Source organism: Mirounga leonina, unplaced genomic scaffold (assembly GCF_011800145.1).
Source record: "Mirounga leonina isolate KUSES-001 unplaced genomic scaffold, KU_Mleo_1.0 Mir_171, whole genome shotgun sequence".
Lineage (NCBI taxonomy): Eukaryota > Metazoa > Chordata > Mammalia > Carnivora > Phocidae > Mirounga > Mirounga leonina.
In genome coordinates, this window is record NW_023270436.1 from 20,708,270 (window position 1) to 20,721,830 (window position 13,561).

At 55.6% G+C, this 13,561-nt stretch overlaps 1 protein-coding gene across 1 annotated transcript in view; it reads right to left on the bottom strand.

The window, feature by feature from the left end:
* Positions 1 to 902: 902 nt before the first annotated feature.
* Positions 903 to 13,561, bottom strand: part of MN1 (MN1 proto-oncogene, transcriptional regulator) — a 47,112-nt gene continuing 34,453 nt past the window's right edge. Inside the window, exon 3 of the mRNA XM_035017261.1 lies at positions 903 to 3,920. Within this exon, the coding sequence (XP_034873152.1) occupies positions 3,739 to 3,920 (182 nt within the window). The 3' untranslated portion in view covers positions 903 to 3,738. The remainder of the gene's footprint in view (positions 3,921 to 13,561) is intronic.

Genomic DNA, 13,561 nt, shown 5'->3' on the forward strand with positions numbered 1-13,561 from the left:
TTTTATTTATTTGCGAGACAGAGAGAATGAGAGACAGAGAGTGTGAGAGGGAGGAGGGTCAGAGGGAGAAGCAGACTCCCTGCTGAGCAGGGAGCCCGATGTGGGACTCCATCCTGGGACTCTAGGATCATGACCTGAGCCGAAGGCAGTCGCTTAACCAACTGAGCCACCCAGGTGCCCCCTGGAGACCAGGTTTAAACCACTTGCCCAGAGCGCATGGTTGTAAGCAGAGGAAGCAGCACCCAACCCAGAACAGCCCGACCCCAAAACACTGTCAGCTGTGCCATGCTCAGAGAATGACACCCTGCTAGCAATTTATGCACGTGGAGCCCTCCTACCTGCTGGGTCCACCCGCGTTGCCTCCTGTAACTTCACAAGTTCGACCCATTTCACAGATGAGGGAAAGGAGGAAGGGAGAGGCTACACACATTAACTTGCTGGAGGTTACAAAGCTTACTGGGATCTGAACTCAGCGCTGGGATCCAAAAGCAGCACCATAGTATGGCCACCTGGGTGGTCTCTCCTTGCCCCCTCCCTCCCACACCAATCAGATACCAGTGGTTCTCAGTCCCAGGAGGGTCATGCCTCCCAGGGGATAGAGGGAAAGGAGAGGTGCCCCTGGCATCTAGTGGGTAGAGGCCAGGGATGCTGCTCAACATCCTACAGGACAGGGTCAGACCCCTCCACAACGAATTATCCAGCCCAAATGTCAATAGTGCCCAGGTTGAGAAACGGATGACCCAACTTAGAACAGCATGGAAGCATGCAGGCGCACGCACACACATGCGCACTGCAGCGTCCAGACCTGCACTCCCATCCCCCATGGGATTCTGAACAGACCTACCGGAAAAGAGGGGATGGGGAAAAAAATAAAGCAAGCCCCACCCACAAATGTACCACAGTCACCATTAACGTCATATTTATTGTTATTTAGCTGCTCAGGAAAACATATACAGGTATATACAATATGCATGAATACAGAAGACTGCACTTTACATATTTTTTTAAAAAAAGAAAGAAAAAAATAACACTCAATTTCATGAGCTATTGTCACAGTCTTCCAACCAAGCATTTCAGAAATGAATTTCTTTTAAGAGTCAAAAAAGATTACAGGATTGCCTAACACACAGCAGAGTTAAGATTTTATATTTTACATGTGCAATAACGTTTTCGTTTTCTTTCCCAAAAAAAGTTTGCTATGCAGTACCGATTACCAGTGTTTGGAGTCTCGTGGGTTGGGTGTGTTTTTATTTTGCTTTTATTCTTTCCATTAAACCAAATTTAATGAAATAACATCCTTTTGCTTAAGGCTATTTTTAAAGCTGTTCCATTCTGGGGTCGTGGGGAGCGAGAAAGTTTAAAACTTCAGGGGCTTCCGACGTTGCTAGGACCACGAGCTGATGGCCAGGTGCTAATGAACTCAACGCAGGGAAAGTCAAAAGAAGTCAAGACGCTTGGCTCCCCGGCCTTAAGCAATGAAGGAGAAATCATTCCTGTTTAAAAAATAAAGTGATAAAGCTCTCAAACAGCTGTACATTGCAGAATCGGAGGGGGCGTGGAGTTTTGCTCAGACTATGGCTGATTTCTCCTGCGGCCCCTGGCAGGAGGGACATTCTCTTTCTCTTTCCTCTGGTGGCAGAACTCAGGGACTGAGTCAGTTCACACCTTCCCACTGCTGATCAGTTCACACCACCTGCTCTTCTGCCTGCCTTCTGCGGGCCCCCGGGGGGCTGGGCCCCCTGTCCGATGGCCCCAGCAAGGACCATCCAGACGCGGACCTGAGCCAAAAGGGCCCCCGCGGGAAAGAAGAGGGAGGGGAAAGAGCGAGATTTTTCTGGACTCTTACCCCTTCGCTGAAAAGTTCTTTGAAATAAACAATGTGGGTGTTGTATGGTGAACCCAAAGTCACTTGCTTAAAAAAAAATCAAAAAAGCCAGAAACTCTGGGTACCTGGGGACAGAGGGGAGGGGACGCCAGGCTCAAAATAGAGCATTTAGTAAGACTTGCTCTTTAACAAAAATAGAAGGAAAATGGGGGAGTTACTGATTTGGGTGAAGGGCTATCAGTCACTTCTTATCTGACCCATCCTGGAATCTGTGTGCCCCTCACGAACCCCCTGAGTCATATGAGCCTTTTGTAGGCATGCACAGCACCCAAAGGTGCCCGCCCCGCCAACACTGGTCCTCTGACACCTGCCACTCTGGGTCCTCGACGGGGCTCCAGGTGCCCTGCTCGCTGCTGCCTATTCACCTGGCTGCCCCCCATCTCTGCTCAAAGAGATTATTCCTTGGTGAGGCGCATGACACATGGCTCTAGTTTTGCAAGAGGGTGAGATTAAATCAAAAGTGGGGGGGGTGTTCTGGGGTTAAAGAAAAAGGCCCAAGCATCAAAGTCAATGATTATGTTCCTTGTTTCCTTCCCATAGCCCCCAGGAGCCTGCCAACCTCTGCAGAGAAATACACCCAGGTGCAGCGAAGGGGAGCTTGGCAGGCTGAGCCTGGGGGCTCCTTCCCTGAGCCCCTGGAAAAGTGCTTGGCAAAAGCCTCGTCCCTCCCAGGGATGGGGGGTTGCCCAGGTTGGAGGGGGAGAATAGATGGGCAGCGGGGACAGAATGGGAGTGGTCGGGAAGATGCCCACAGTTCCACCTCCTTCCTCCCGCAAGGCCTGGCTGGGACCGGCTGTGGGCAAAGGTCAAGGGCTGAGAACCAGATCCTCCCCCAACTTGGGCACCCAAGACCCAGCCAGCCCGGCCGCAGCAGGGTGGGAGCCAGGAGCCCCCAGAGACTGCAAGCTGGAAGGGCACCATCCCCCATGCACACCAGGGCTGTTTAGCATAGCGTGAAAATTCAGAGCCTGGGCGCTTGCACAGAGGCCCAGAAAAGGAGAGAAAACACCACTGTCGAACATTCCGACTCCTTCCCACTGAGCAGGCTGGACACGTCATCGCCTCCATTGCAGAGAGAACAGCTTCCAGCAGAAGACAGAACGGAGCTGAAGGCTGAGCGTGTGTTTGTAGGAACGAAAATATATATCTGTCTATTTTCTTAGGAAACAGACAAAACAAAATCCCAGGCGGAATACCTAAGGGGGGTATTAATTGTTTGGCTCCTGCCTGACTGATGACAGTTGGGTATCAATATATAATATCGTGATGACAATTTGACTTTTGCCCGGCAATATTCCAGAACTACTATTCTCCAGGATTTCCATTTTAATAAGCAGTGAACAAAGCAAAAAGGAAAAAAAAAAAAAAAAAAAAGGCTGGGGGGGGGAGGGGGGAGAGGAATGAGAATAAAAGAGAATAAAAAAGAAAGTAACTCTTGTCTTATTACGAAATAACAATGCTTGGACATACAGCAGCATGAAAATAAAACAAGGAAAGAGGTCATCTAAAAAAACGTATGCCAAGATTACAGAAAAACGGGAATTCTCTAGCAGGAAAAAGGCTGAAGCAAAAGTTTGCTAACTGCAGAAGGGTTAACACTGGTAACATACTGTGGCAGACGAGTTTTCTTTTTTAAAAAAATTTTTTGAGGTTTTTTTTCTTCCCCTTTAAATTAACCCTTTCCGGTCCATATGCCACTAAGCAGGTACCAACCTAGAAAAAAAAATCATCCACTCAGCAATAGTGGCCCTTTCAAATTAAGGGTGGGGGAGGAGGAGGAGGGGTTTGGGAGCACGGGGTAGGGGGTGGGGGAGAAAGAAGGGCCTGATGGGGGAGGGGCATTTCTTGTCAATTCAAGTTAGGGCGGCCACGAATGTCCCAAATCTGTTGGAAATGTCGGAGTGCAGGGACCGCCAGGTGGGTACGGAGGCTCGGGCCTTGGCATCGCCCACGTCATCTGTGCAGTGGACGGACAGGCACTGCAAGTGGCTCCCCGGCTGGGTTGCTGAGGCCTTATTTGCAGGGAGGTCGTGGGCTGCGGAGAAAAAAAGGAAGAAATGTTAGCGGCAGGCTCAGCTCTGCAGGAGGCCCTAAGAGGGGGCAGAGTGAGAGAGGTAAGGAAAGAGAGGCACCGTCCACTCCCTGTTTTCATGGCTGAAGACGATGTGAGGAGATCGAGAGATGATTGGTTCAAATGCCCCTGCTGCTACTCTGATGTGGCTGTGAGACCTCAGCCAAGGGTAGGACTCGATGTCAGATTCTCCCCACTCAGGAATGGGAGAATTGGGCAGGGTTGGCCCATCTCTGATGGACTAGAGTTCCCAAAAGATTGACTGGACATGAAATAAGTTGGGAAGGCTTCCTGGAGGAGGGGCATCTAAATTGGGCTTTGAGGCATATGTAGGAGTTTGCCAGAAGCAGTTAAAGGTAGAGGGGAGGATTGTCTGGATCTAGAACACAGCCCTTTCTCTTGTCATGCTCTGGACATTTGCTAGAGGCCTACTGTGTGCTGGGGACTTCCTGAAACAGTACCACACTGCTCAGACCAGTAATGATGAAGAGTCCAGACCCCCCAACCAGACCAGTGCCCTTTGTCCATCCCCAGCTGCTTTATGATGGGACTTACAGTGATGGGGGTGAGGGAGTCTATTCCTCCCCTGCACCCTCAATGAAAATCCCTTCCATTTCCTTCTCACACAGTCACACAGGCCCAGAAGCACCACAGATCACAGTGATGCCTGAGTTAGACAGACTTGCGGGGAAAGAAAGTCTGACAACGACTCACACCTTGGCATGAACTACACTCAAAGAGGAAGAGCTGGGAGTTCTGAGGCAGGGAAGGAACAGAACAGTCATTTTGGGGGGCTGCTAGTTTACTGCTGCCAAGTGACCAATAGGTCTGTTCTCAGACCTACTATATATCCATGAGTATTCTTATCATTCAGTGAGATGAGACTGATGCTTGACTCAGAGAGGAGAGGCAACCTGCCCAAGGTCACACAGCCAAGAAGGGGCAGAGTTGGGCTTGAACATGGGTAAATTTCTGACTCCAAAGAAGTGAGAAAAGCTGGAACTGGGGGTGGGGGCCCAGCTCCAGCTGAGGGAGCACACCCAGATACTGAACTCCATGACTGGCCCGCCCTCATCAGCAGGGCCCGGTGCCAGGCAGGAGCTACCCCGCCCATCCCGCCCTCTGGGATTAGGGGGGAGGCCTCCCCTGGGAGCTGAGCCACAGCCTGCAGAGAAAATCCTCCCAGAGGATGGGCCAGGCCATGACTAACCGGGCTCCCACCCTGGAGCCCCAGAGACACCCAGCTTAGGACCTGCATGCCAGGAGCAGCTGGGGCCGGGGCGGGGGGCGGGGGGGCGGGTGGAGATTCTCTCCCTTGCTCCTTCCCTCATTCATCCAATTAATAAGACCTTACTGAGTCCCTACTATGTGCCAGGCGTGGCTCTAGCCTTCAGATCCGGCCAGAAATAAGGCAGACGCCATCTTCACCCTCCTCTGGGAGCTGACAGTGAAGCCAGAAGAGAGCATCATGGTAGTCATTTGGAGTCACAGATGCCATACGACTTGAATCCCAATCCCAGCCCCACCACTGTGTGGCACGGGGTCTGCCAGCCTCCCTCTCTCCGAGCCTTAGTTCCTCATTGCTGAAGTGGGGGGAACGTCCTCTCCCTCAGGCCTTGTAACGGCCTGGCAGACAGAGAAATCCCCCGACAGGGCTGCCTAGCATAGTCTCTGGGGAGGTCAGGAGGTGAGGGGTCCTTGCAGCCATCTAGAGGTCCCCAAGCCTCATCCCCTCCTTGGGACTGGCCAGGTGGGCACATTCCTGACCATGAGACTGGAGTCTATGCTCCCATTTTGCAGAAGGGAAAGCTGAGGCCCTGAGCTCCAGGTTTCAAAGCTGGTTAGCAGCGGTGGTGCTACCCAGGGCCTCAGAATTCAGCCCAGGGGTACCTGAGAAGGTACCCCAGGAAGCTAGGGGTCTCAGATTCAGCCCCCACATCTCTGCTCTTGAGCCCAGTCTTGCCTTGCTCCCAGTGACGCCCTACTCCCTAATCCCGCCAGAAGGAATCCTGTTCCAAGCATTGTGAGATCTGGATTGGGGGAGGGGAGCATCTGCCACCGAGAGAGAGAGAGAGAGAGAGAGAGAGAGAGAGAGAGAGAGAATTCTGAAAAGGGTTCCTTACTTCACTTTACACCCATTATCTCAAGGAGCTGACTCAGCAAATGCTTGTGCCCATTTTACAGATAGGAAACCGAGGCCCCTTGCCAAAGTCTACACAGCTAAAGAAAGACAAGACCCAGGCCCAAGCTCCTGACAGCTGGCTCCCTTGCTCTATGACCGCAGCGCCAGGAAGGCGAAGGAAAGTCAGCATTTCCCGAGTTCTGTGCGCAGACGGAGGAGGCCTGTGGTCCCTTCTGGGAGCTGCGTTTGCTGAGGGATGTTTCCACACTGACCCAAATGGCCACATGTCCTCAAGATGCCGTATTCCCAAGTTATAGACGACTCCGAAGCATGCCGTGTGCCAACCCTACACGCAGCTGCTTTCCTTACTTGGGGAGGATTTAATGAGGGTGTGCCAGGCACACAGCTGAACATGTCCATGTGTTATCGCATTCCATCCCCCCGCAAGCCCAGCAGCTGGGTGCCCCTTCTCCCCACCTTAGAAGGGGCACCTGGGGCTCAGAGAGGGTGAGCGGCTTGCCCAACATCACAGAGCATGGGCGCAGGATTCCCCAGCCTCTGCCTGGGACGAACAAGAGAGTCTGGTATCCACAGGGAATATTTTTAAGAGAGAATATTATTCTTCAGTTCTTGACAACCCAAGCATGACCAAACTCATCCTCCCGCCAGATTCATTCCAGCCGGAGGTGGGGGGACCCAACATGCCCTAGGACCGCAGCTTCCACATACATTCAACCCCTCCCCCCCGCCGCTGCCGCTGAGTGGCTACGAATAAATCAGTCCCACAGAAGCCCGCCTCAAGTCAGGGCCTGCCGCTCCTCGAGAGAAGCCCTCAGTCCCTGCTCCTCGGCGGTGGCAGGCATGCCGGCCCCCCACCCCAGGACCCAGAGATAAAACCACCCATTGCCGAGCTCCCAGGACTGGGGGGAGACCCTGGAGTTACTCAGTGCGCCACGGACACTGATGCAGACTGTCACATTTTCCACTCGTTAGCGACCAGTCTCCCCCATCGGACTGTGGTGTCACAGCACTCCACACACGGGAGGGGCTCAGCTGGGGCCTGTGGGCTGTGGAGTGACCCTCATCCCTATTTGACAGATGGGAAGACTGAGGCCCTGGGGGGCGCAGGGAACTGCCCAGGGGTCACCCAGGGCCAGGCCAGCAGCTTGGACCGGCCCTCTCCTTTGAATCCGGGATTCCCCGCGCACTGGGCTGAGGTGGGATCTCGAACCCCCCATCCCTGGGCAGCTGGCCCCACCTGCAACTCGGGGATGGTGATTCCTGGCAGGCCCATCTCCGAGCAGCTTGGGGGGACCATGTAAGAGAAAGAGCGGATGACACTGTGCATGTGGGGGGATCAGTCCTCGAGGCAGGGGTGTCATCAACTCAAAACTTATCACCCCAAATGGGCCTCACCCTGTGCAGAGAGCACAGCGGACGAGGTGAGGGCCTTCCGGTTCCTGGGATCTGATGTCACGCCCACCCAGCAAGGAAGGGCTGTGGGGACAGTTTTTAAAGGACAGTCCCCTCCAGGCCAGAACAGACCGCCTCAGTCCCCACGTGCAAGGGCAGGGCCTGGAGCGGGGAAGCCCGGTTCTTCCTCCCCATCCTTCACGTGCACAGACAAGTCCTAGCTGATCTCTCCAGCCCTTCCCCAGCACCCCCTCCCTTCACAGCACAGCACCCGAGCCACGAGGTCATTTCTGCCACCAACTTGGTACCACGGCATGGAGGTGCCGGCTGCCTCCTGCTTTCCCCGCGGTGACCCTGAGACCGCGTCGGATCGATCCCCAACAGGGACGGTAGGTGCCATGAAGGGAAGGAGAGGACCTCAAGCCGATGCCAAGCACGACTAACAAGCGGGCTGCCATTTCTCCTCCTGGGCTCAACCACGATAGCGCCTACCCTTTGCGGAGCACGGGGCTTTTGCAAACATCACTTCGGCTCCCAGAACCTCAGCCCTAGAAAACGGGGAAAATAATAGGACTGGCCGTCATGGAGGCAGCGATGAGGATTAAATGAAATGATCCATGTAAAAGGCTTAGCGTGCTGCCCAGCCCAGAGCAGACTCCCACCCGACGGCGCCGGGTGCGCCCCGCGTGCTCGCTGACCCGCCTGCAGGCGCGGGGACCCGCGGGGCCGGCCAGCATGGCCCAGCCACCCTTTTGCCAGCCACGACCGAGCGGGGTGAAGGGAGAAGGGGGCAGACATGCGTCTGTTGACCTGGGGACACCTCGTGGTTCATTTTACTTCTGGAGATGCCACCCACGGAGGGGGCCGAGTGTTCTTTCTTTTTTGAAGTCAGCAAAACAGACCTTGTCACCACCTTGCTCTGCACTCAGTATCCCCAGGATTGGGTTCCAATTTGGGTGAGTCAGGAGTCATGAGCTTGGTGGGGGCAGTCGCCACCCCCTCCCCCCCAAGGCAGGGCTTGGTGGGACTGGCAAGACCACACGGCTCTGTCTTTAAACCTTCAGAATCAGGACTTCTGTCCACCTCCTGTCCACACCTCCCACCTACCCCCCGCCACCGCCCACCATAGGGAAGACCAGAGAGAGGGGGCTGTGGGGGTCAGGGTGGCCTCCACCTAGGGCCCAGATCAAGGGCTCCTTGGCTGCTCATAGCAGGGTGTGACCTGGGCAAGGTGTTAACCCGTACTGCAAAATGGGAACCAAGTTCACAGACTTTAGCACATGATGCGCCCCCCAAAAAGGTGAGCTGCTCTTCGGGTTATTACGCTCATTGGACTTCAAGAGCCCAGGGCCTTGGAGGCAGTCAGAGCTAATACTGCCGCATGCCAGTCGGGGACCCCGGCCACAGGATAGTCTCTTCCTCTCCATGGGGGCCTGCCCCACCCCCTGCCCCCCAAGGTGGGGTGGAGGGGGACCAGGGTGCGATCCCAGGCAAAGCAGGCAAATTAGAATTCCGGGCGTATTTTTAACTCCAAGCTTATGTAAGGAGCAGTGTGGGCCCCAGAACACAATAGCGAATGACTCTCGCCCGACTCACCCTCTCTGGATTCCGACAAAGGGAAATGTATTTTGGTTTTTCCTTTATTTGGACCTGGCAGGGGGAGACGCTCGAGTCTGACAGCTGCCATTGAGCCTGGAAGCAGAAGCAGGCCTGGGAGCCTCAGGGTTGGGCCGGGTCCTATCAGCGCCCAGGAGGCCCGGAGGCCCGCAGACACATCCATGGCTCTCCTAGCTCCTGGTCCCCATCGCCAAGAAAGGCTGGGCCATTGCACCCAGGCTAGCTTGGGCATTGAACATCGCTCTTCTCTCCTGCCCCACTGTCTCCTTTCTAATTCCACACTGGCCCCCAAGGCCATTTCCCCCTGTGAGTCAGGTGACTTTCCTAAAGCATGAGCAGCCCCCTCTCCTGCTTAAACCTTCCATGGCTCCCCAGTGCTCCCAAGGTCAAGTTCCCAGCTTCGCATAACCCAGCCTGCTCTCCTCATGGGCCTCCAGCCTCACCTCTCCATGAGCCAGCTACACAGTCTCTCCATAAAGCCCTGATCCTTCCCGCCTCCACACCCCTGCTCCTGCCGTGTCTTCTGCCTAGAACACCCTCCCCTCCTCACCCCTGCTGACTCCCACCATCTACCTGGCTGTCAGCCTTGTGGCAAAGCTTTTCCGACGCCCCTACTCTGAGGTGGGTAACCCCTCTCCCTGCTCACAGATGACATCCCTGCCCCCAGCCAGCATAAGGGCAATGAAGCACCAGTTACCTCCGAGCCGCTGCGGGGATGTTGGGGGGGGGTCCTGAGTTCAGGGCCCTCGACAACAAGCTGCCAAGGATGAAAAACATCATGGGGAGGGGGGGCTTTGGAGTCAGACGACCAGGGACTGAGACGACTGCATCTCAGTCCCTGGCGCTCCCTCAGTGGGTTGACCTTGGGCAAATCACTGTCCCTCTCTGAGCCTCAACTTCCTTCCCCGTGAAATGGGACAAGGATAGCACCAAGGTCCTTGCCGAGTTACACCAGGTTGTACGGCGCCTGGCGCACGGCAGGTGCTCACGCAATGGCCACCAGCTGTCACAGCAGACAAAAGTCACAGGAGAAGAGAGCTTGCCCAGCGGTAAGCAAAGTCACAAGGATTTTTAAGGTAGCACGAAGGCCCATCTCCAAGAACCCACCACTGGGGATGTGGGGGACCCAACCCCAGCGGAACTGACGCCCACCACCCAACTGGAACCCTTCTGCAGGACCCCACAACCTCAAAGCAGAACCCCTCCTCAGCTGCCTGTCCATATTGGGTCCCTGGCCCGTGTCCCCTCCTCCAGGGAGGTAAACAGGGTCCAGGGGACTCGCCTACTTTGGGCTCAGGGTGCGAACAGCAAATCTAAGCCAGATTGTGGGCTGCACACAGAGGGTCTGCAGAGCCACCAACGAAGCAGGAAAACGGCATGCTCAAACCCCCACTCCACTCCTCCCCCATGCTCGGCAGCTTCGGGGGAGCCCCAGCTCTGTGTGCTCAGAAGCCTGGATTCAAGTCCCACCCCGGTCTAAATCTCACCAGCTCCATGACCTTGGGCAAGCTCAACTTGCCTATTCCCCCATCTGCAGGGGGGCTAGCCACACCTCCTGTGACCAACCCCCCTCAGAGGAGCCTGGCCTGGGGACCCTGAGGGTAGACACAGCCATGAGGATCCCAGCTGTCTCTCTGGTCCCTGGCACACAGTAGGCAGCTAAAAAGGATTTGTTAAATATTTTACTTATTTTGTTTAAAGATTTTATTTTTAAGTCATCTCTACGCCCAACGTGGAGCTCAAACTTACAACCCTGAGATCAAGAGTCACATGCTCCACCGACTGAGCCAGCCAGGCGCCCCAGGATTTGTTAAATATTTGAAAGAATGATTCACATTCTCATCCCAGCTCTTCACCTGCTTGCTGTGTGACCTTGGGCAAGTCCCTCTCCCTCTCTGGGCCTCTTTGGTCCTCTCTGAAATGAATGGTGGTGGGTAGATAGACAACCTCCCTGACTCTTTTCATTCCTTCGAGGAAATCAGATTTTACATTCAATGTAGGCAGGAAGCTGGGGCAGAAGCCTACGGCAAGCAAGGGACATTAAGATACCTTAGCCTAAGTAAGCCCCAGGAGCACAACCCTAGAGGGCGGGCGGCTGGCAGCCTGAGTGACACTCCATCCAGGCATTTCACTGAGGTCAAGGGACCAGCCCCTTCTCAGCCCAGCCCTCTGCCTGCATCCCCACCCTTTCTCTGCCCTCCCTCGAGGACAACTTCTAGCAGGGGTATCATTGTGACAAATGAGGAAAGGAAAAAGGAAAAGTGACCCCATCCGTACTCCTGTCAGCTCCAGGGCTGATAAGAGTGAGCACTAATCTCGGGCTCCCTACGGGCCGGGCCTCGGCCTATCTCATTGGATGACCCCAACACCTGGGGAGAGAGGGTCCAACACTCCAGCCCATTTCACAGGGGGAGAAACTGAGGCTCAGAAAGGGGACGTCACTGACCCACAGTCATGCAGCTAACCAGTGGAGGACCCGGGGTCACTCCCAAGTCTGCCTGATGCCAAAGTGTGTGGGTTCATCAAAGTCACATGAAAAAGTAAAATGTCCCAGCCAAAGTGATGGGTGCTCCCTCTCCCCTAGCCCCATTCTCGCTCTCTCACAACGCCCCCCCAGTTCTTTCTCAATCTCTCTGTTCTCTCCCCCTGCCCCCACACTTCCCTGTCTTTCCCCAAAATCAACACTCACTTTTTGGGGAAGGGCCCTGATAGCCCTGCTGCTCACAGATGGGATGAGAATGACCCTGTGGTGACAGAGAAGCCAAGGACAAAAATATGAGGCCCCCCATTCAGCGCTCTCTCTCCATGGACCCTGCCTGAGAGTTTCCCCATCAGCCCCATCTGATGGGGGCGATCCAAAGCTTGCACAGGGGCTCCTGGGAGGCAGAAAGGGCCCCCCCCACCAATGATCAGGAGGGACCTCGTGCGGCAGCCCCCTCCCCGGCCCCACGAGGGTGAAGAAGGGGACTCGCGCGAGCCCGAGTCTGGTGCGAGCCTCAGCCAGGGCCCTGGAAGCCTTCGGAAATTAATTGGAGTTGACTCGGCTGAAGGCAGCTGTCATTTAGATTGAGAACTGGCTCAGGGCTCCACTGAGGCGAAGCAGCGAGGGCATCGTGGGGACCCGTCGGCCGAGCGCTGGGGATGGGGGCGGGGCTGGATGCCAGGACCTTCCCGGGGCCCTGAAGGAGGAGCCGGGTGGCGGAGGAGGGCCCGAGCCCACAGGATGCACACCGCAGGCCCCTCATCCGGCCCTGAGCCTCTGATTGGGCTCCTTCCCCTGGCGCCTTGGGCCACACGGCCAGTGACCTGTGACAGATGCAGCCCTGCGCACCCCCCGGGCCACTCCTGGCTTGTGGGCTGCCGAGATGTGACAGGTTGGGGGTGGGGGGGCGCAGGCCGACCCCTCAGCCTGCCCCTTCCTTCTGACAGGGCCCACAGTGGTGCAGCAAGGCACCTGCCCTGGGAGTCTAAATGGGGATGGGGGTGGCATCATTCTTCCGGAACCATGGGAAGGGCCCAGCGGTACTGTGAGCAGAGCACTCAGCCCCCTGCCAGGCACCAAAGATGAGCCAACAAACAGTAGCTGCTATTCAGCATTGTTAGCAGGATTATTATACCTGAGATCCCCTCCACCCCTGTCTCCATTCTAGCCCATCCCCCCACCCCTCTATCCCCATTTTCTCGCCTATTCGCTCACAGTGCATGCCCCCATGGCATTGGACCCAGTGCTGGGTGGCCCTGGACAGCACACCGCCCCTCTCTGAGCCCCAGCATCCTCACCTCTCTCCTGGGGCAACCTAGCACCAAGGCAGACACCTCACTAGGCTCCCGGCAAGCTGCCTGGGGGCGATCAGCCGTTCAACAGTTATTTTATAAAATAAGACAGACGGACAGACAGACACATGTTTCTGCTGAAGTAGAACCTCGTTGCTTTCAGCCCACTGAAGGAAAAGACCCGATTTGGCAATAACTCAGAATTTTACAAAGTAAGTTTTCAAAGCGCTGATGCTTTGGGTGGGGGTTCTTGGGGACATGTGTCCTGCTCCCCTCCCCCCGAGGGTCTGTGGGAGTTTTGTGACCTTCCTACACGGGCTCGGTGGGGCTGCAGGTGGCCTGTTCACCCAGACAAGTTCCCGTAGCGTTTCTGCAACCCCGAGGAAGGGCTCTGCATGGGGGTCCGTCGTGGGATAGTCGTGTGCTTTGCAGCTAGACTCTTGGGGTCAAATCCTAACCCTGTCCCACCAGGCTGTGGGACCCTGCTTCAGCTACTCTGACCCCCTGAGTCTCCATTTCCTCACCTGAAAAATGTCTTCGGTCATTCCTGCCTGGCAGAGAGGGGCAATGGGCTAGTACCCAGGGACCTGGTACCCAGGTGCCCCTCCATATCCTGTTCTCTTCTCCAAACCTGAGCCTTCCTGGGGCCAGGCTGTAAGAGGGGGCCCTCGAGGGGCGC